Genomic DNA, 21,770 nt, shown 5'->3' with positions numbered 1-21,770 from the left:
GTGCTTTGCAACAATCCTGCCTCTGAACCTTGCAGGCAGTTCTATATAGAGGTCTGAGCCTTTCCAAATCATGTCTAATCAAATTATTTTACTACGGGGGGACTCAAGGTTTTGAATCAAGTTGCTGAAATATCTCAACAGCGATCAATTGGATTTATCTTAACTAAATTTAAAGTGTTGTTGCAAAAAATGTAAATGTGATTTTTTCGTTTTTTATTTTTAATAAATGTACTAAATTATCTAAAATTCTATTTTATTCTAAAAAGTTTTAACTTTGTCTTTATGTGTAATGTAAATTGTGAGTTTAGTTTAATATGAAATTATTAGTTAAAAAAAAGAATGAAAATCCTGTTAATTAAGTTGAGAGAGCTCAATAGTTCAAGTTTAAATATATATACATAACTAAAAGGGCCAGTTCAGTGACTCATGAATAAAACAAATGTTATTTATATGACGAAAAATAAAAGTGTTAAGTTAACAAAAAGATATAAAACATACATATTTACAAATTATATTTTTGTTCACTTTTAACTTTTTATGAAGATCACTAATTTATAAAATGATGCTTTATATTTTAATAATATTATTCAAAATCTTATTTAAAGTTAAGCTCAAAACATATAATTATTATTACTTAGTATTTATATAGCACTGACAAATTACACAGCGCTGTACATTCTGTACAAGTTCATAGTCATGTCACTTACTGTCCCTCAAATGAGCTTGCAATCTAATGTCCCTACCATAGTCATATGTCATTAACACAGTCTAAGGTCAATTTGGAGGGTAGCCAATTAACGTATCATATGTAGATTAAGTACATTTATTTGTATTTGGTGTAAAAATATGAAAAAAACAATGTGCTAGGTAGGTTTACCAATAAACAAATCTCTGATAAAATAGAAAAATGCAGCAAATTTACTTTTTTATATACAAGTCTCAAAGAAACATTTTTGTTTTTTTAAAGAATTGTGAGTTTTAATGGGAGGTAGCAGGCTTTTTTTCCTAAATATAAACACCCATGCAAAAAACACAGTGTGAAAAGACACTAGTGGGTATTTAGTATCGAGACATTTTTTCTCATAACTGGACAACTAATAATAATTATTGTGAATTTACACATATTTGGAGTAAAGATTGTCCACTCAATCAAATACAAACTGTATACTCAATCAACCTGCACATTGTCACTATAGAACAGGATGTGTGTTGGCATAATCACCCGTTGGAAATAAAAGCCAATGTAGTCCCACATCTAAGGACTAGTAAGCTGTGACACAATATGTTTTGTTGTTGGTTTCAGATATGATTTATAATTTAAAAAAGAAAAAAATGTTTAAAAACTTTTTTCATTAGTTTAGTTTAAATTACAGAATTGAATAGGAACAAAGAATACAGAGTAGAATATAGACATCCAAATATCAGGTATATTTAATATACATGTATAGGATTCTTATAGGCTGAAATACTTGCAGACATATTTATTTGGGAAAAACTGGAAGAGGAATTCGATGTAAAGTGTTTTTTGTTGTTGTTTGTTCATTAACATTAGAAGTCTGATTTTTCATCAAGACCATAAACTTGCAGCTTGGACATTTTTACCACTCTGGGATGCGGAAGAGTTAGCTTTGTTCAGTAAAAATGTTTACTGTTTGAATTTTTCTTTTTTAATTTATAGAGAAGAAAGAGGGTTCTTACCAGGCACATTTTTATCAGACGCATGTCACTGGATTGAAAAGTTGATGATGGCAATTTGGTTACCAGCTGCCTATTTTCTAAGAGAGCGCTTACTATTTAAAGATTTTCAGTATAGAAAGTGAAGTAGTAAAAAGTATTGCATTTGATTTAATACTTTTTAGGCTTCATCTAGATCCGCTTTTGCAGTCATTTAAAACAAATTGGTGCAAACAAAGGACGGAATGTTGGGGGTGATGTGTAACAGAGATGAATATAATGGACAAAGAATGGTGGGCATCTGAGATAATATATACAATAATGATATATGTTGATAAAGCTTAACAAGAACAGAAAAAATGTCCATCTCAAATCTTTGGTATAGCATACTTCCCGAGGTGGATCCCCTTACATTTACACTGATAAAATACAATTAAACTCAGTACCAAAAACATAAACCAACAAGGGCAAAAGAATGGATAAGGGGAAGGGACTTGGGGATAAAGCAGGTGTAAATAATAGGGATCTCTAAACTTAAGTTATAATCATTAAAGTAGCATATGTGAAAAATAGGTATTCCAATCCTCCCAAGTTCTCTCAAAACTTTCCAACTTAGCATTTATTAACGCAGTAAGATATTCCATCTTCCATGGAGGGCCGGTGGACTTGCATTTAGTGGTGATGAGTTTATGAACTGCAACTAGTATATGAGAGATCAATTTGTGGGTAAATTTGGGTAGGTTAGAGAAGCGAGGCCTAGTAGGCTCCAAGGTTATCTGGGGCCGTGTGACATACTTACAAATAGTTGATTTACTCGATCTCAAAAACCTTAGAAAGGAGGACAATACCGGGAGATTTGGTCAAGGGACCATTTGTGGGTACCACAATGCCAACAGGAGGGGTTAGTGCTAGGGAATAAACAGTTAAGGATCTCAGGGTGTGATACCAACGAAAGATAATTTTGAAAAGGTTTTCTTTGTAAATTGTGCAAACATAGTTTTTATGTGTTTCCTCCTAGATCTACAACCACGTATCAAGATCTAACGGGCATCCTAGCATTCTCTCCCAGGTGAATTTGGCTGAAGATGGGCGGTTAGTCAGGTGCTGTAATTTATAAATGGAGGAAATCCGCCTATTCTTTCCAAGGTGTGCAACATGAACACCTGGAGGTAGGAATAAAGGACATGACATAATGGGCCTGATTTATTAAAGCTGTCCAAGGCTGAAAACAATTAGCAAATTACTTAAAAATCTAGTCCAGGTTTGCTAGATCACCCAGCTTCACTGATGAAAGTGTATTCTCTCCAGTCTTGGGGAGCTTTCATAAACCAGAGCCAAAGTCCTATCTGTAAGTAAACATAAAAATAGTTTTTAGGTAAATCATACTATTATTTGAGTTCAGAAAAAGATAGTAGACTATGGTCCACTGGATGCAATAAGTTCTGGAAGTGGAATAGTTTCTCAAGCTTTTTTAACATGGGGGAGCCCCTTGAAATAATTTTCAGGTATTCAGGGTACCCTAGCTATAATTACTGTATCCACTGCTCATAGTATCTTAGAGTTATTGTCAATTGGAAGAATGGCTCTAAAGCTGCGTACACACGGCAAATTTTTCTCGCCCGATAATCGGTATCGGCCAATTATCGGGCAGTCTTTTCTCGTTGGAAAGGATCGTGAAAGATCCTTTCCAACGAGAAAAATTGCAGGTGTGTACGCAGCTTTACACTGCTGACTATTGGGAAATCTGTCATCCTTATAGATAGCTAAAAAGATCATGTGTGAGTTAAACTTACCTGAGAATCATAAACTGCTCATTGCTCAAGGAACCCCTATGGTTCCATAGGTCCCTGATTGAGAAACACTGCACCAGACAGTCACTTTGCTGTGAACCCCATCTCATGGTGTCACCCAATGCTGTTTAAACCCCTCTAGGGATGCCACTGCTATCATTGACCTATAGATTACCACTGTGAATTTCCCCAACAGGATTGTCAATAGAAAAGAAACACACATTGACAAAAAGGTGTTTGTTTGATATCGTTCAAATATCAAATTTACAATTTGTTGAAGATTTGAAGGCTAAACTTAAATTCTACTTACCACCCACTTATGTGGTTTTTGTATTTATACTATCACCATCTCACACAGATTTTGTTGTGGGTGTGAGGTTGTGTTACAAGCTGGTTGTTAATTTAAAAATAATTGTATGACAATTTTTCTTTTCACACTTGCAGCATCTGTTCTGCAATGTAGCTATTTATTGTGAATAATTATATGGTTACTTCAACATAAAATAACAACCATGTAGCCGCCAAGCAGCCTGTAGCACTATATGTACTGTTTATGCCATTACATAAAAAAAGCAGAAGCGATTCATTTTATGAGTGAAAATACAGAAATGTTATTAATGAATACAATATTTTCTAAAGCTGCTCTAGGGTGGCAAAAAGGAGATGATGTTTGTAATAGCGATAGTGAACGTTTATATTCTGGTAGCAAATTAATGACCATGATTAGTCATCGAGAATGCCAATAGTTGGGTTTTTCATACATCTTACTTTATTTTCAATTATGGCAAACATTGTTTCAAGTGTAAACCTCTTCTACTAGCACATTGAAGAATGACACCAGGCATCTTTTAAAACACAGCCTTTTAAAATAACAGAACTGTGTAATCATGAATATTATTGTCTGCTTGTTTGGTGTTCCCTTTTTGGGAGATCAGGAGTTTTACATTAGGACACTGAGCAGTGTATATCTAATTTTGTTTACAAAATTGAGATCTATTAACTAAAAACATAAAGCAAATGTGTAAATTTGCATCCCATATATCAAAATCTGTATTTTTTTTATTAGTATTTGACTGTGTTTTAGGGTGCAGAGATAGCTCTGTGGCAGAGGTGTAGTCGTGAAAAAAGAAGACGGGGCATGCTCAAATCCATAGCAAGCACGCATGCGCATCATTGGTATGTAAACCTGCCCGCCCCACTACACCCCTGCCTACGTGTGACTCAAAGGGTCATAACATTCCCCCAGAGTGACGTCATGATACGCAGGTCTGAGCCTATGATAGGAGAGTGGGTAGGTTGTGTTCACGGAGCTTGCAATTCCATACAGGAGATATGGTCCACAGCTCTGGCCGGTGCGGCCCCCTCGGCAAAGTCCTTCCCCTGACCCCGTGGGGGGGGGCGGACCAGCCAGAGCCACAGACCACCAAAGAATTCTTTGCAAAATAGGAGTGGGCACGCGTACCCATTCCCGAAAAAAGGGCACAGCGTTCCCACCCATGCCCACCCCACTACTCCCCTGCTTGATGGCTAACATTTGGTTTATTGCTCAGTGCTAGGGTTATAGGTTTCAATCTGCAAAGATTTTGTATGTTATTCCCTGATTTTTGAGCTTCCTCCCACATACCAAAACAAAAACTTGCAGCTAGTTAAATTGGCTTTCCCCTCACAAATGGCTTTTGACTGTGTTAATGATATATGACTATGGCAGGGACATTAGATTGTGAACTTCTCTGAGGGACAGTTTATGACATGATTATGGACTTTGTAAAGCTCTTTTAAAGTAATCTGTCAGTGTTGTATTAATACGAGATAGTAATAATATGTGGCGAAGAACAGTGATGTCATCATCCAGAGGACTTCTTTCTTAATGTCTAAAAGAGAGTAAACAAAATTAAAAGCTAGAACTCCTGAATTTCCTTACTTTGCCGTAAAATCTGGTTACTGGATTCTAGCTAAGCAACCATATTGTGGATATTTCATATCACATTCACTGGTCGGATCAACAGGTATTTGTGGGACTTTGTAGGTATGATATGCACTTATAATTGAGTGATGCAGCACATAATAGGAATTGTTTACTTAAAAAAAATGTAATAAAAAATAAAACAGATAAAATAAAACAAATATAAAAGCACATGTACTCTTACTTAGTCCAGTGAAATCTTGAAATTCTTCTTCAATTTCTCCTCGCTCCTGCATTTCTATTGCAAATTTTGGCTTCTTTGTCCCTTCTTCCCATAATACACAGCACCTGGCTCAATGGTTACACAGCACCTGGCTCAATGGTTACACAGCAGAAAGTGTACCTGCCCCTAACAGCTATCAGCCAATGGTAAAGCTCACTGCTGTGTTCATTAAAAATCATTGAGCTCTGTTGTTAATGAACAAAACAGGGAGTATTCCTATTGGCTGATGATTGTTTATGGGACCGATTCCAGCTGTAACTCCCTGAATAATAATGATGTACATACAGCACATACAGCACTTTTCTATTCAATAAAGAGTGCTCAGTGGCCATTCCCAAATGGTCGTTCATCAATCGGCCGAGGTGGATTGGTGAACGGCATGGCGAGAAGTTTGGTCAAATTTTCACAACATTTAGACTGTTAGTTTCAGGTGAGAATCTACTGACATGTGTACACCCTTGTGCACCCTTTTCCTGGAGTCCACTTCCATATTTTACATTTAATAAAGAAATATAGATTATATTAGTGTACTTTTTTATATAAAATATATTAAAACAGCAGCGATGCAAATTCCTTACACATTGGTATTGTGTCTCTCACTTTCTTCACTCAATTTCAGAGGCTTCTGACAGATGTTGGCGATGTGAGACTGGATGCGGGACCCTTCTACACATTTTCCTGGGACTGTCCAAAGAATGAATCGTTCTGAAGGCAGGTACAATCAATTTTCCAGAGATTTACTTACTTTCTGATCCCCTATAAATTTGGATTCTTCCTCCTTCACCACAGCAATTTTAGCAGGAAGTAATACCGCTTATCATTACTTATTGGATGCTGCCAAATCTCACATTCCAGCACTTTGGCGTCGACCAAGAGCACCCACGATGGAACAGTAGTTTGCCAAAATCCAAGACCTCTGCTATATGGAAGACCTTGCTTCTAAGATATGTGGCTTTATGCCAGCACTGGTTTAACTGGATGGAGTTCTCTTCCTTAGAGAAATAACTGTGATGGCTCGAGATTGTTGGGACTCAGCCAACCCACAGCTTAATACCAGCTGGGTAACCAACATGTCTTGTATTGTCCTTGTGCTAGGTACACATGTCAGATGATTCTCATACGAATATCATTTCAAGGCTAGTATCGGACAAGAATCTGACGTGTGTACAGCACTTGTCTATTGTCATTCATGGATCCTTCCTGGCGAATCCAAAGCGACGAACGACCACAATGGAAGTGAAGGGGAGAGAGCACAGCCGCGTGGAGCTCACTCCTCCCCCCTTCCCTCTCCATAGAGCAGGACAGTGCTGTATGTACAGCGCTCAATTATGAATCTTTCAGTCTTTTGTCTTTGGAAAGGATGGTGAAAGATCCCTTCCAACAACAAAAGTCTTATGTGTGTACACAGCCTTACACATATTCCTCTTCACTCACTTAGACTTGAACACCCACCCCACCTTTTTCCATTCTTGCTCCCTCTTTTCTCTACCGTATCTCTTCATCCCTTCCTTTACTATCTTACACTTTCTTTTCTTTATCCTCCCCCCTTTTACTATCACTGCTCTACAGTGATCTCAAAAAGTTAGAGAAAAGAACACAACAAACCCATGGTTTTGATATTCACTTGGCAAAGCTTTCCTATTGTTATTACCTTTGATCTGTACCTTACTGTAATACTATATATAGGACTTATCACATACTTTTCCATTTTGAATTGTTACTGCCCATCTGAATTTGTTCTTCTTATTGCATTTCTGTTAGTTTGCTGTCATACTTTGCTAGATTAATGTTTATTTCTCCAACTGTATTGTGTGTCTGTTGAAGACAAATCTTAAAATAAAAAATGGTAGCAATTTCAATAAAAGTGAAAATTCTATTTTACCCCGTCATTGTCAACCAGTGGTTCATGGACCACTGATGGTCTGCGAGAAAATTTGGGTGGTCCACAGAAAAATTTGGACATTATTTGCAATTTTATTAATTTTTTAATATTTTTATCAATATTAAAACAAAAATTATATTCTAATAAATTCCTATATTCTGAATGACATCTTTCACCTTTTTATTGCACTAAATTCACAAACTGTACTAGAGACAGATAAACAAGGGAGGCGCAGCGTGATGTCGGTGTAGTATTAGGTTGTATGAGGCTTCAGTATTGTTTCCATCACCCCACACCATGAATACCGATTCTCATCTGATTGTTTTATTTTATTTGTTTATTCATCAGATGATCTTTTAGGTAAGTATGACCTTAACTGTGTATTTTCTTTACCTGTTATATTTAACGGCATCAAATAGTTTGACTTTGATAACTATCATTTCTTGTTTGGTCTTTGATTCAAATGAAATAAACCTAGAATGAGTGAGAAAAAGCAATCAAATATTTAGCATTTCTTTAGTAATACCAAAGATAATGCAACTAGTGATAATAGTAACAATAGTAATACGTGACCTAACCGTCGGCTAATCAATGAATCAGAGCCTCCACAGTCCTTGTCAGGCAACATTAGGAAGATCATTATTTTACAAATGTATTTATTTTTTTAAAATTCATATTAATGGTCCACGGGCATTAAAATTATGAATTTAGAGGTCCGTGAGGTTGGGGAACGCTGCTTGAAACAGTGATAAGCTTTTATTATTAATATTATTATTATTAATAATAAACAGGATTTATATAGCGCCAACATCTTACGCAGCGCTGTACATTAAATAGGCTTTGTTTTCCCATTGCCGCCAACTTTGTCTGCCCTTCTTCCTTGTTCTAGCTATGTCACCCGATCTCACACAACGCAGGCCTGAGATGGGGAGACGTAGCCGGCTGTAAAGGGGATAAAATAATTTCTGATCTCATTGTGCATGCCGCAATCAAGACAGAAGGGGAGGGGCTTCATATTTTATTTTAATGATGTTGCAGAAAAAAAAGAATACCATTTTTACTTTACATAAAATAGTTGTCTACCCTTGTATGTACGCTATTGGTTATGAGTCCGCTTTAAGTGATTTCTACACCATTTTTATTTTTTTCTTTACAGTGTGTTTAAAAAGAAACAATCAGCATGGGGAAGCTCGAGTGGATAGAAAGGAATGTGAACAATTAATAAAATAATCCAGATTTAAATTTAAACGAATAATAGCGGCTTCGATCACTTAGAACGTTATCGGCACATCATTGTTATCATTGTTTTCCTAAACATCCCGCTCCGTCACTGGTAGCGGCGTCCTCGGTTGCCATAGTTACAATCGAGCAGTCTTTTAGTTTTGTCTTCCGGGAGGACATCTCGCGAGACTTCAGACGGCAGCAGTGGTTACCTAGCAACGGAGAGACTCCAACCGCAGCAACTCGTGCACCTGCAGCAATGGAGGGGGACAGAGACAACTACTACCTGGAACGTATCCTACCCTGCTTGTGGGGGCTCGCTGACCGGGACATGGGCAGGGGCAGGACTGGTACTGAGGGGGGAGCTGGACGGGGATGGCAGGGTTCAGGGGAGGGAGCATATAGCTGGCTGTGTTGTTGTATAGGGGATGCTGTTGTCATTGCCTGTCCTTCGTGTCAGTAATGTGTTGTATCGTATATCAGGGAAGAGGCCTCTGCCTGGCTGCTGTGATTGCAGCATCATGGAGTACAGGAGCAGGCAGCGTGTGTACTGAAATGTGCTGGGGAATGATCACACCCCTGACTCCATTCCATGACATTATTATGTGTCCATCAATACCATAATAACACTGACATTCATGTCATAGGAAAGAGAACCTGGCTGCCATCTCAGGGCTGAGCACTTCATCAAATATTGGATCTGGAACGAGCATGCAGCCAGTGAAGTCTGGCATGATCATTTTTACTTTGAGTAGATAGAAAAGTAAGGATGAGGACGGACACAAACACGCCACACCCAGGAGTGCTCGAGTGCAGCACATTTTGTATTTGAAGAAAATGGGGCAATGAGTTACAATATCAGGGGCATGCAGTTAATTAAATAAAGCCCAGCTAAACCTGTAGCATGCTATCCACACTCCCTCGCTGGGAGCCAACATCTTTCTTCTTCTGCCCACCATCAATCTTCGATCAGTCGTCGCCCAGCTCCTGAATTTACCCATCCCTGGCACAAGCAGGGAATGCCAGGTTTTCAACAAGTAAAGCAAATGGTGCACATGAGCAGCTCAGGCTTTTCACATATCCTCGGGCAGCTAAACATGTTATTGAAGAAGAGGCATCTCTTGTCATTATCTGCAATAACCACCAGCCAGAATCACTAAAGTTTAAATTGGGATTTTAGTTCCAATTTAAACAATGTAGATAATAAAAAAGTAAATGTTGTAACCCCTGGCAGTGTTATAGTTTTCTCTAACAGGCACCACCTGATTTAAATATTGCAGTAAACTTCAGTGTTGTACCGCATGCTGAAACACTCCAACTCATCCCATTCAGATGTGTGTGAGCGGTTGGGAACCACTTTGTGTTTATACCTATTTGCAGTTGCAGTGAGGTTGTGGCACAGTTCCTGGAAGTGATATTTTGCTTCTGGCCATGTGATTGTTTTTTCTCCTGCAGAGGAATCACACTTCAACAACACGAAAAAGCATTTGTCAAACACTGAAGATGACACTAAAAGCTGCTCCCGGTCACATACATTGGTACCCAGGCCAGGCTAACCAAAGGATTTGTGACCACTAGTCTGAACAGGGTCTTTATTAATATTAATAATAATAATTAACAGGAATTATATAGCGCCAACATTTTACGCAGTGCTGTACATAGAGGTTGCAAATGACAGGTACAGACTGACACAGGAGGAGGAGAGGACAGGAAGAGCTTACAATCTAGGTCTTACTTCCAATATGTAAGTCAACATGGCACTGGTATTTTTGGCCCTAACCAAGGTTACCAGAACTTTAGATGGACCTGAAAATGCATAAAAAAGAGATAAACCATGAATAAGTTCTTGCAGCGTTTAAATTAGAATATTTGGTGCTTTAATATACACATTTAAAGGTAAATGTTATACTCATCTATCCCTGTTCAGTTGTAGGGTGCTGCCATCTCCCTTCTAAGGAGATAAAAGGACAATCTTGATTGGCAGAGATGATGTACCCCCTACACAGGCACGCAGGACTTAATTTATTCCCAACACATGGGAAGCTGGGTTTGCTGAGTTCCCCTGGCAAGCAATGCTTAACATGCACAGCTCAGTAAAATATGACCGCTGGCCAGGCAGGTAAGGACAGTTATTGCAGAAGTGACATCGCCTGTCCTTTTCTGCTATACACACCTCCCTGAATTGCCAATATTCCACAAGTGGGACATTATTTCCTCTCTTATTAGGAAGTGACACTCATTTTATTACCTATATGCTGATTCTGAGAAGTCAGAAGAATAAATAACATCACACAACATATATGCAGATCCATCCAGGAAGATTATTGACAATCGGCTGGTGATCTAGTCAGTGATATCACAATGGAACTGAGAACCTATAGAGGAGGGGAAACTAATTTGTGTTATAGTGTACCAAGCATTCTGTTACACTTTAACTATTCAGTATTTGTCCATCAAAATAATAGCAATATGGCCATTTATGAGGCATGGCACAGTTATAACTCACGATTGCTTTGATAAGGTGCTATGTATCCAGGTTTAAGGGACATGGGGCATTTTGGTGTAAGCCAGTATGGGTCTAAACAGGAAGAGCCTAGCAGGGATTATTTAAGTTATTGTAAGGAACACTGGCCTGATGCCTGTTGTAGGTATAGGTTTTAGCATTTGCATTGTTTGTTTTACCAAGCACCAGGTGGGGTAGAGTGTTTTTTGTAAAAATGGCATCATATAATGTCATCCCACTGTATACTGATTGATTATGTTACCTAAAAGTATAATTCTATCTCTTGTACTATCACATATGCTGGCACTCATATGTGTATATTGTACTTCTAGTGAGCCAAGTTACAATATAATGTCTAGAATTTCACTGCAAAAATGTTTTTTTATTTGTATTAATTTGTATTAATTTAAAATCTCTTTAAATACTTTTTTTTAAGATTGGGCATGAAGGAGCTGTAATTGTAATGGATGGGTAAAGAAAACCAATGATACAACTGTGTATTGGGCTTGTGTGTACAATATGAATCACCTTTGTCATTTAACTCCCCCTGCAACAATCCAGGAGGCCTCTACAGAGAACTCCATGATTTTAAATAGAGGAAAGGAAATGGGATTTGTACATACAAGTATTCCAGTTGTAGCCGATGTTATTGTTAAGGGATGATAATTAATCCATGTTTCTGGATGATTCCTCTGTGCAGTATACCTGAACTTACCCCATTAAGTGATTTATAATGGCATTCATTGAAGGTAAGAAGTTGCACGCATGGATGTGTTACCCTTTCATGTTGTATATTGGCGTTCCATTTCATTCTTTGCTGTGAGATTGTGAGATTGGATTTCTGCAGGAAAGGTCTGTGTGTGTGAAAGATGTAATCTTTACCTTTGAGATGAAGACCACCAGGTAATTTATTGCAGAATGCATAATGCACTCAGTAAGTAAAATATTTAAAAAATTCGTAGGCTGAAGATCTAGGGTCCATTTATTCACTAAATGAACTCAAATAATTATTTTTAGGACAGGCTGATATTGTTTTGAATTTTTTTTCCTTTAATATACAAAAAAAAACTAAAACTTGTACAGTGTTATTTTTCAAAACATTATTCTAATATCATTTTATTCTATAATTTGTTCTGTTTAAAATTACATTAAAAGTAATATTATGGTACGAAGCATTTACAAATGAAACTTCATTGCATTTTTTTAATGAAACATTAGGAATAAAAAAAAAATGCCCTAAATATTACCTTCTATAAAAAATTCAAAAAATTAAGGAAAAAAAGAAAATAATAACGTATTGCCTATGCCTTTGTCATAATAAAGAAGCTTGAGAAATTATATTACCAAATTGTATACCCAAAAATAATAATATGCAAATAGCTAGTCAACCAGTATCCAAGTAAAATTAAATAAATATTTATGTGTGTATATATATATATATATATATATATATATATATATATATATTTATTTACACATACACACAGTTCTGGCATGACGGTGGACTAGGGTACATGGCTGTTTTCCTATTCTTAAACGTTGGCTAGGCTTCTATTACAATCCCATTTGATTGACACAGCAAGAAAATGTTCCATTGCAATCCTGTCTGAATGACACAGTGAGAAAGCAATTATAAGCAATGTTCATGTGTAACACGGATCCTTGCCAAGTCCATTCAAGCCTCAATAGATGCTTCTTAGATATAAATTTTAAGGGTACAGTGCAAAACCCACTACATTTATAAAGCTGATTCATCATGGAATAGTTGTAATTACAAAATGAATTTTGATTTATAGGAGTTGCTCTTCAGGATCCTCAGTGTTATCTATTTCAAACATGTTATTACTCCATTTACTGCGTTCTTGTGATAAGCAACAGTTTTGCCATCTGCATGGTGTAAAGCACAGGTGCTAGACAGTGCGAGCTCATTTAGCTGTTATAGGCAGTAAGTGCTGTTTGTTGTCCGCTTGCTAGCATTCAAATGATCTCAGCACGGAGATTATCACACTGAAAATGAAGAAATTACACATTTGTGTGAGTCGCTGTGAAGCTCTAAATTCTGTATAATTATATTTTTTTATCACCAAATAGTTCATTCTTTCCAAAATATCACAATTCAATAGATAGCAATTTTTTTAAACAGCGAAAATTCTAAATGTCTACAAAAGTGTTCATAATGCCTAAATAATTATGTTGGAGTAAATTAACAAGGTATACACAGGAATTTCTAACTAAACTCACATAATAATCAAGTTATCTTTGTCTCTATGATCTCATTAAAAAAACTCTAGCTGTAAGTAATTACCCATTTCAGATGTAGCATAATATGTACTATAACTGCCGTGCCACTGTGTAACCTATATTTATTTTATTTTCTCAACCTCCTTTTGAATCTGCCATACTTAGATATACATTGGCCATATACAAAGATTTGGTATATTCTAAGTTTAATGTAAAGTATATTTACAGTCATGATTTTTAATACAGTATGGAAGCATTAGATCAATGTTTCCCAACCAAACTTCCATGGAATCCAAAGGTTCTTCCAGAGGTTACTAGGAATTCATTGAACAATGAACATTTTCTACCTCTCAGGGCAGTTTCACACCAATGAGTGTTTGGGCTATCTGTAAGAGTGATATTCCTATTATTGGTCAGCAATGTAGACAGCATTAAACTCACTGACCATCATAATAATGTACTGTGAGCTCTGTATATATAGTAATTATAGCAGGGGTTCCCTATGGGTAATTTTAAGGGTTCCCCCAGTCTATAAATGTTAGAATATTTGTCAGTTGTCTGTGTCCCTGCTGTATAGATGTATTCTCTTTGCATTTTGTTTATAGAACAGAAGTCAAAAAGTTTATATTTGTCACTAGAACAGGAAATAAAGGGTGGCGGCTGTGTGCTGGGCCCAACTAAAAGGTGATGAGGAGTACACTAATCTCAAGCATCAATCATCTAGTATTTGTACATAACCTTACTGTATGTAGCAGAAATCTGGATTTATTTAACCACCTGAAGCTAGACCTGGGCAGTAATTTGCAAGTGCTGTGGGCTTTAACAGGGGCAGTTTACACTCTCTGGCATTGCCCAATCTAACTGTCGTAGAATGAGAATCAGGCTTGTAAAGATTATAAAAGATCATTCCCTTACAGTAAAGCAAACCCAAAGCAGATAGTGATAACTGTCTTTATTGGAATACATAGAGGAAGAAGATGTCTCCTACCAGCAGGGTTGTTATATACAGATAGTCCCTGGGTTACATACAGGATAGGTATCGTAGGTTTGTTCCTAATTGAGTTTGTTATTCTTGAGTTTGTTAACAATTCTTAATTGAGTTGTCTTAATTGAGTTTGTTAACAATTCTTAGTTGAATTTGTATGTAAGTCGGAACAGGTAAATTATTTTAATAAATGCAGTTAAGACAGATGTTTGTCTCATAGTTACATAGTAGGTTAGGCTGAAAAAAGACATAAGTCCATTAAGTTCAACCACTAGGGAAATAAATATATCCCAGATATAAAACTCTATAAGACCTAGTTGGTCCAGAGGAAGTCCTTCTTGATTCCATGAGGCAATGGGATGTTCCCTGGATCAACAGTCACTGGTATTTTTCTTCTGTGCTTCTAGAAAAACATCCAGCTTTTTCTTAAAGCAATCTATAGTAGTTGCTGAAACTACTTCCTGAGGGAGCTGATTCCACATTTTCACAGACCTTACAGTGAAGAATTCCTTCTTTATCCGGAGGTTAAACTTCTTTTCATCCAGACGCAAACAGTGCCCTCTTGTTCTTTGTAATGATCTCAAAGTGAATAATGGGGAAGGGAGTTCTCTATATGGACTGTTTATATATTTATACAGGGTGATCATATCCCCCCTAAACGTCTCTTCTCAAGGGAGAATAAATTCAGTTCAGCTAATCTCAAATTATTATTAGTCATCATGGTGTCAGTTACTGTATAAAATCCTCACTGTAAATTAATCAGAAGCAAAGCAAAAAAAAAAAAATTTTTGAGCCTAGACATTCTTTAACGTCTGGAGCAAACTGTACTTTGATATGAAAAAAGAAACAACTGCAGAGTTTGTTTTGATCATTAAAGAGTTACAGGATGATGCAGAACAGCAAAAGACTTCTGCCAGTCATGCCAACTGCCCCCCATCAAGTCCTGCACACAAACGAGCAGAGAACCGTCGGCTTTTAGGAGTAGTCCGTATGTCGGGTGTCCTTTACTCAGGGACCTGTAATAACTGCAGCTCAACCAACTAGTTCTTTGTAGTGCTTTTATCTACAAAAATGCAAGAAAGTGGCAGTAAATAAAAAGCTATATTTCATGATATGATAAGTAATGACAAAGCTATTGCCAAAATCAATAGGCCCATAGTGGGATTGTAAAGATTGTTCTACGCTATATGGGGTCCACAAAAAATCTGAAATACTTTAAAAAGTATTTTTTCTTTTTCTTGACTATTCTGAAGTAAGATTTCCTCTACAAAATATATGTTTGGGTAACTTAGAGTCTATTCATTGTAATATGAATGTTTTTGAAAAAGAAAAAGTTTTGCTTTTGGTTTAGTTCCTTAATTCCAGTATAGAAGTTACTATCACTGAAGGATCTGAAGATGGCTACCAATATGAGGAGGTAAGTGTTGTTTTGCTTTTTCACATAAAATGCAAAAAATCTAAAATCTAAATCTTACTTGTGACCTATTGTTATTATTGTTATTATGTGACATATTATTCTTTCCCATAGGTTTCATTTTCATATATATATATATATATATATATATATATATATATATATATATATATATATATATATATATAAAATGGTGTGGTATATATGTCAGAGAAATATAGAAAGAACATCTGTGCAGTATATTAGTCATTAAAAATAACACTACAAGTACAGAAAAACATCTATTAATTTGACATTAAACCAGTGTGCTCCAAAAAATTCCAGTTTTGGTTGACAACACTTTTATTAGCTTTTTTCCACTGAAATCACATAGTCAGTGCTGCATGCTGGATTATGGAATTCCACTTATCCTCACCTCCATGTTCGTTCATATATTGATTTTTTTTTCCAGCACAACCGTGCTGCTGCCCTAAATCCTTGGGGCCTGCCCACCTACATTGTTTAGAGAAAAAGTTTGAAGTTTGTTTTGGTAAACTGCTGAAGCTACATAAACTCACTACATATGTTTGTCACCCGAGACTAACAGCCGTTTTTACTTTCTGAGATTTTAACATAGAAGTCCCATCTCTGAACATCTGAAATGACCTCTAAATAGGGATTCATGCTTCCCTCCAGGTTCTTCATTTTATATGATTTTAAATACAGAAGATGTAGGAGCAAACTCCACAATTTATAAAAGGACCAAGAATATTGGTCAGATAGCCTCTGCTTCAAAAGCAAATAAGTAACATTACTATGAAGAGGAGGTAAACTTACTGAACATAAAGTAACTAAATAAACAAACAAGAAGTCCTGAAAGCATATACAAATGTAGCATTCACACATTATATTAATGTGATAGGCTGCAGTGGTGTAAAATATTTGAAATATCCAACATATGTCTGGAAATCTGCTTTGCCTTTCTGAAACTTTATAACTAGCAACACTCTTTTATAGTTTATTAAACTGAAATCTAAAATAGTTAAGATTTTTACTATTGGGATATGGGGAACAATTTACATGAGTTTATCTGTATTTCAGCTGTGTGACTGTAATCTTCATAAAAATCAATTCTTTCCCTATGAGCAGCCTCTGATGAGACACTTCTTGTAACATTTCAACCATGCATGTGGTTCACATACTTGATGAAATGATAACCACACTGCATCCATCCATTTAAAGGTAGTCTTAGCATTATAAATAAAGCCTGTGGTCTGTGTCTGGTCTTGATAAGATGCATTTTGTATTTCAGCACCATGGCCAGCAATGCAATCACCTTAGTAGTTGATTGTGCTTCCACTGACTGATGATCCTAATTTTCCACTTGTTGTGGCTAGCTGATGTAAAAGGTTACAGGAAACCTAAGATATGCCACCACATTTCCGTTTATAAGCAAAGATTTTCCTTTTTCACATGCATGTGTTTTCACTACAAAGTATTTCTCAAACCGAGAGGGAACCCCAATCAGGGCAGGGCTGGTTGGAAACTTTGCTTTGTATTTACTGTGGAAATGAATGTCATCAGTGATCTCAGAATATAGACAGTCTGTCTGTCACTTGTATTGCTGTGTGCTGTGGGGGGCTTAGTACACAGGAAGTAAATAACAAGCATTATGTTGATTGAGCCTCTTCAAATACTCATCAATGTTTATTGGTAGAACAGTAAATGTAATTAACTTGTTTGTAAGAACTAAAGCCATCTCAAGGAAAATGAATCCTAATCCATATCATTTACACAAAATATCCTTTGTGGAGAACTCACAAGGTCATATGCAAAATTCAGAATGTCTCTTTTAAATGTTTTTATTAGCCTTGATTAGGAATTTAAAAGATAATTCCATCTGAAATAGAAATTGTAATAGAAAAGTTCATATCAGTTTATGTGCAATCTGTCTTTTTTTTTTTTTTTTTGCAACCTTGATATTCGCTTGTTTGGCCCTGGGAAAGCAGAAGTAAACCTTTACTTATAAAATATAAGATCAGGCAGGATGTGCACACTTTTTGCACCTAGACATCCTGCCAGGCACTAAATCTTGTTGATACCTGACAACACCTAAGCGTCTGGCTCATATTTAAAAACAACATTGTCAATCTTCTCCTTCATTTGGTCGTTGGGGTGTCTATCAAGTCCGAAGGCATGTGAAGAGTGAACTGAAGGAGATGTTACCATGACTGACAACACTGCAGTTAATTGTGTTAGGGGATTTGCCTAACTCTTCTTACATAGGTCCTATGACTCCGGCCTTGGGTAATGTGGCATTTCCACCTGGTCACCAGGTTACTTCTTTCTTTCACTGGAACAACTTAATTTTACCAACCTGAAATGTGCTTTACCTGGGCTACCCATAACTATTCTCGGCTTTAGCAGCTGTTTTTTCGCCTGTTTCCTGGCTATGGCAATATTCTTTCAGTTGCATATTTTTTTGCTCACCTTGCCAATAGGGTACATACCAGGCTAGAATTATTAAAGCTATCAAAGGCCAGGGAAGATAGACTTTTTAATGGGTAAATTTACTGTGTACACAGCTTTTTGAGTGTTAGGACAATGTCTTACATTCTAGAGCAGTGATTTTCAACCACTGTTCTGTAAAACACTAGTGTGCCGTGAGAGATCTTCAGGTGTGCCATGGGAAATTATCCAAGTCGGGTGGATTGCCTAACCTACGAGTCGATCACTAAGTTCTGTCTCTGTCCACTCTTGTCCGCAAGGGTTGCCATAGTCCCTGGCTTGTGGTAGCACAGGACCCAATGGTACTGGTATTGTTGAATTTTACAACTGTTAGTTATTCGGCAACATAGTCATATGTGTGTATATATATGTGTGTGTGTGCCCTACACAACTTGGGTGTGCAATATTTAAAATTGTGATCAGTTGCATACAATTTGTTTTGAGTGCAAGTTAGACACAATGGGCCTGATTTACTACAGCTCCCCAAGACTGGAGAAGGTAGACTATCATTAGATAACTTGGGTGATCCAGCAAACTTTTGCTATTAGTTGGAAAATCTTTTCAGTCCTGGACCTGATCCATTCCAGACTTGATCACCCAGGTTTACCCATGGTAGCCTACTTTACTATAGAGAGCTTTAATAAATCAGTCCTATTGAATCATGACCTCACATCCTTCAAGCTTTTATGTACTATGGATTCCCCTCACTTAGCCATATCACAGATTTCCCCTTCTCCACCATGCCTCTCCTCTTCTCCCATATTATGTAGTTGCATGGAAAGGTGAACAGAGGCATAATTTCTCCACAGAGACAAAAAAAGAACAAAACAAAAAACATATTGACATATAAGGTGCATGTAGATTCTGTTGCTCAAGAGGAAAACTACAATCATCTCCAGGTAGGAAAGTTTTCAACAGATTAATCAATTAATAATTAGCTGATGAATACTGTATACAATGAAGTATGATGCCTATAATAAAATGAAAAATCCTATTAAGAGTACTATTGTGTCTAAGATTCAATTTTTAGAGACCCCCTAGCCTATGGTTAATGTAAATAGAATTTAATTAAGTTTATATGACATACTATATGGATGGCATAACATTCTGTTTTCACAGTAGAGCAGAAAGAATAATGAAAAATTGAAAACAGATTTTAATGGAAAATATAAATGCCAGTGAAGCAGGGAAGAGGTTAAAGTATATTAATTTTAGACCAGCTCTTTAGATTCATTTGTAGGTCCGGCATTCCTGCTTTTGGTCAGGTCTTTTCAATTCCCTTACGCAAATTATGGTTTTCACTGAACCATCTGTATTTTTGATTAACATTCACAGTCACGGCTGTAGAAAAATGAACATTCTTACTCAGCAAGACACAATTTAACCTTCAGATTGGAGTAAGATGTGGAAATGGTTTTTACTGTACTTACTGTAATACTTTTACTACTTTAAAAAGCCTAAATTTTAAAGCGTAAATTAACCTACAGGTGCCAAAATGTCTGGAATATATTCTTAAATTCATAAATGACCCTTTTCGGCTTGCCTAGTAGTTTCCATTATTTGATTCCCTGTGTCCTTTTTCACAGATCCCACCTGATGATGATTTGAGCTTACCTGATGGTGATGAAGACCTTTTAAGAGCAGTTCAAACAATTGAAGAACAGGCTGAAGATCTTCAGGTTAGTCTAACATTGCTCATTTATCACATAAATGACATAATTTTTAAACATAGCACACAATAGAGACACCATGTTATTTCTAAATGTCTGGTAATGCACAGAAGAAAACTACCACTAGCATTATTTTGTTTCCTTCTTCACTGTGCAATTTATGCAGACAAACTGCACACCAAAGTCAGACAAACTTCAGATACGCTGTTTTATTGATGCTTGTATACACAGAATTTTAAATATTATACATATATATATATATATATATATATATTCACAATACACATTATTCATTTAGGTTTCTATTTCTGAATACTACTTGTGAATGTTCTCCAGAAGTGTCTTCTATTGTAATGCAGTGTATAAATATCCAAATTCCTGCAGTAGCTCTGCATATTTATAAATGCCATGTCATGGTTTCTGCACAACAGCAGTGCCATATGTCACCCATATTTCAGAAAATATATTCTTTTTTCCACAAGGTATCATTTCCAGTTATTGTTATAGAAAATACACTGTAATTTAGTACCCTTGATGGATAAAGTCTCTAATATTGGTTATATGGCAGTTTAAATAATATGCTGCTTTCATTCCAAATGTCATTTGTTGCTGTGATTTGTAGAGCAACGGTACTACACACCAGTCTTAGGACTGAACCAATACATGCATAGAAATCATTGATAACCTGGTACATATTGTATATTATCTGATTCAGGTGCTTTTGCTAGATTAATACTTTATTGTGTACCTAAAATCACAATTTACATACCAGCTTACTGAGATTACTGAGATACATTTTATCATGAATGAATAAAAGTGATGCCAATACTTGTACACCGCATTAAAACTCTCTACATATTGGACTAAACTAGATAAATGGAAGTGCTTTTTAGTAATGCTGTGTAATATACACAGCAGGGGAATTATTATTGAACACATCAATTTTTTTTACAGTTAATATATTTCTAGTAGCCCTATTGGCATGAAATTTTCACTAGTTGTCAGTAACAACCCAAATAATCCACACATACCAAGAAATCACATCAAATACGTTCACAAATTAAGTTCTATGTAAAAAAGTAGAAATTCACAGGTAATAAGTATTGAACACGCTTACTGAAATGTATTTATTTATTGGTAGAAAAGCTTTTGTTGGTAATGACAGCTTCAGACACCTTCTGTATGAAGGAACTAGTTACATGCATTGCTCCGGCCTGATTTTGGCCCATTCTTCCACACAAACTGTCTTCAAATCTTGAAGATTCCAGGGCCTCTTCTATGAACTCTCATCTTCAGTTGTTTCCATAGATTTCCAATAGTATTCAAGTCAGGATATTGACTGGGCCATTCTAGCAGCTTTATTTTCTTTCTCTGAAACCAATTCAGAGTTTCCTTGGCTGTGTTTGAAATCATTGTATTGCTGAAATGTCCACCCTTGTTTCATCTTTAGCATCCTGGTGGGTGGCAGCAGATTCTTATCAATAATGTCCTGGTACATTTCTCCATTCATTCTGCCTTCAATTATATGATGTCTGCCAGTACCGTATGTTGAAAAGCAGCCCCGTACTATGATGTTCCCACCACCAAACTTCATTGTATGGTGTTGTTGGCTGATGTGCATTTCCATTTCACCTCCAAACGTGGTGTGTGTAATGACATCCTAATTGAATGAGTTCAATTTTGGTCCCATCAGACCACACTAAATTCTCCCAGTATT

At 36.4% G+C, this 21,770-nt stretch overlaps 1 protein-coding gene across 1 annotated transcript in view; it reads left to right on the top strand.

The window, feature by feature from the left end:
- Nucleotides 1-8,936: 8,936 nt before the first annotated feature.
- The window catches only part of SPAG16 (sperm associated antigen 16), a 485,653-nt gene continuing 472,819 nt past the window's right edge, over nt 8,937-21,770 (top strand). The window contains exons 1-3 of the mRNA XM_072418546.1: nt 8,937-9,046; nt 15,853-15,899; nt 19,970-20,062. Of these exons, the coding sequence (XP_072274647.1) occupies nt 9,013-9,046; nt 15,853-15,899; nt 19,970-20,062 (174 nt within the window). The 5' untranslated portion in view covers nt 8,937-9,012. The remainder of the gene's footprint in view (nt 9,047-15,852; nt 15,900-19,969; nt 20,063-21,770) is intronic.

The sequence above is a fragment of the Pyxicephalus adspersus genome, chromosome 7, assembly GCF_032062135.1.
Source record: "Pyxicephalus adspersus chromosome 7, UCB_Pads_2.0, whole genome shotgun sequence".
Lineage (NCBI taxonomy): Eukaryota > Metazoa > Chordata > Amphibia > Anura > Pyxicephalidae > Pyxicephalus > Pyxicephalus adspersus.
This window is presented reverse-complemented; position numbering and strand designations above follow the sequence as displayed.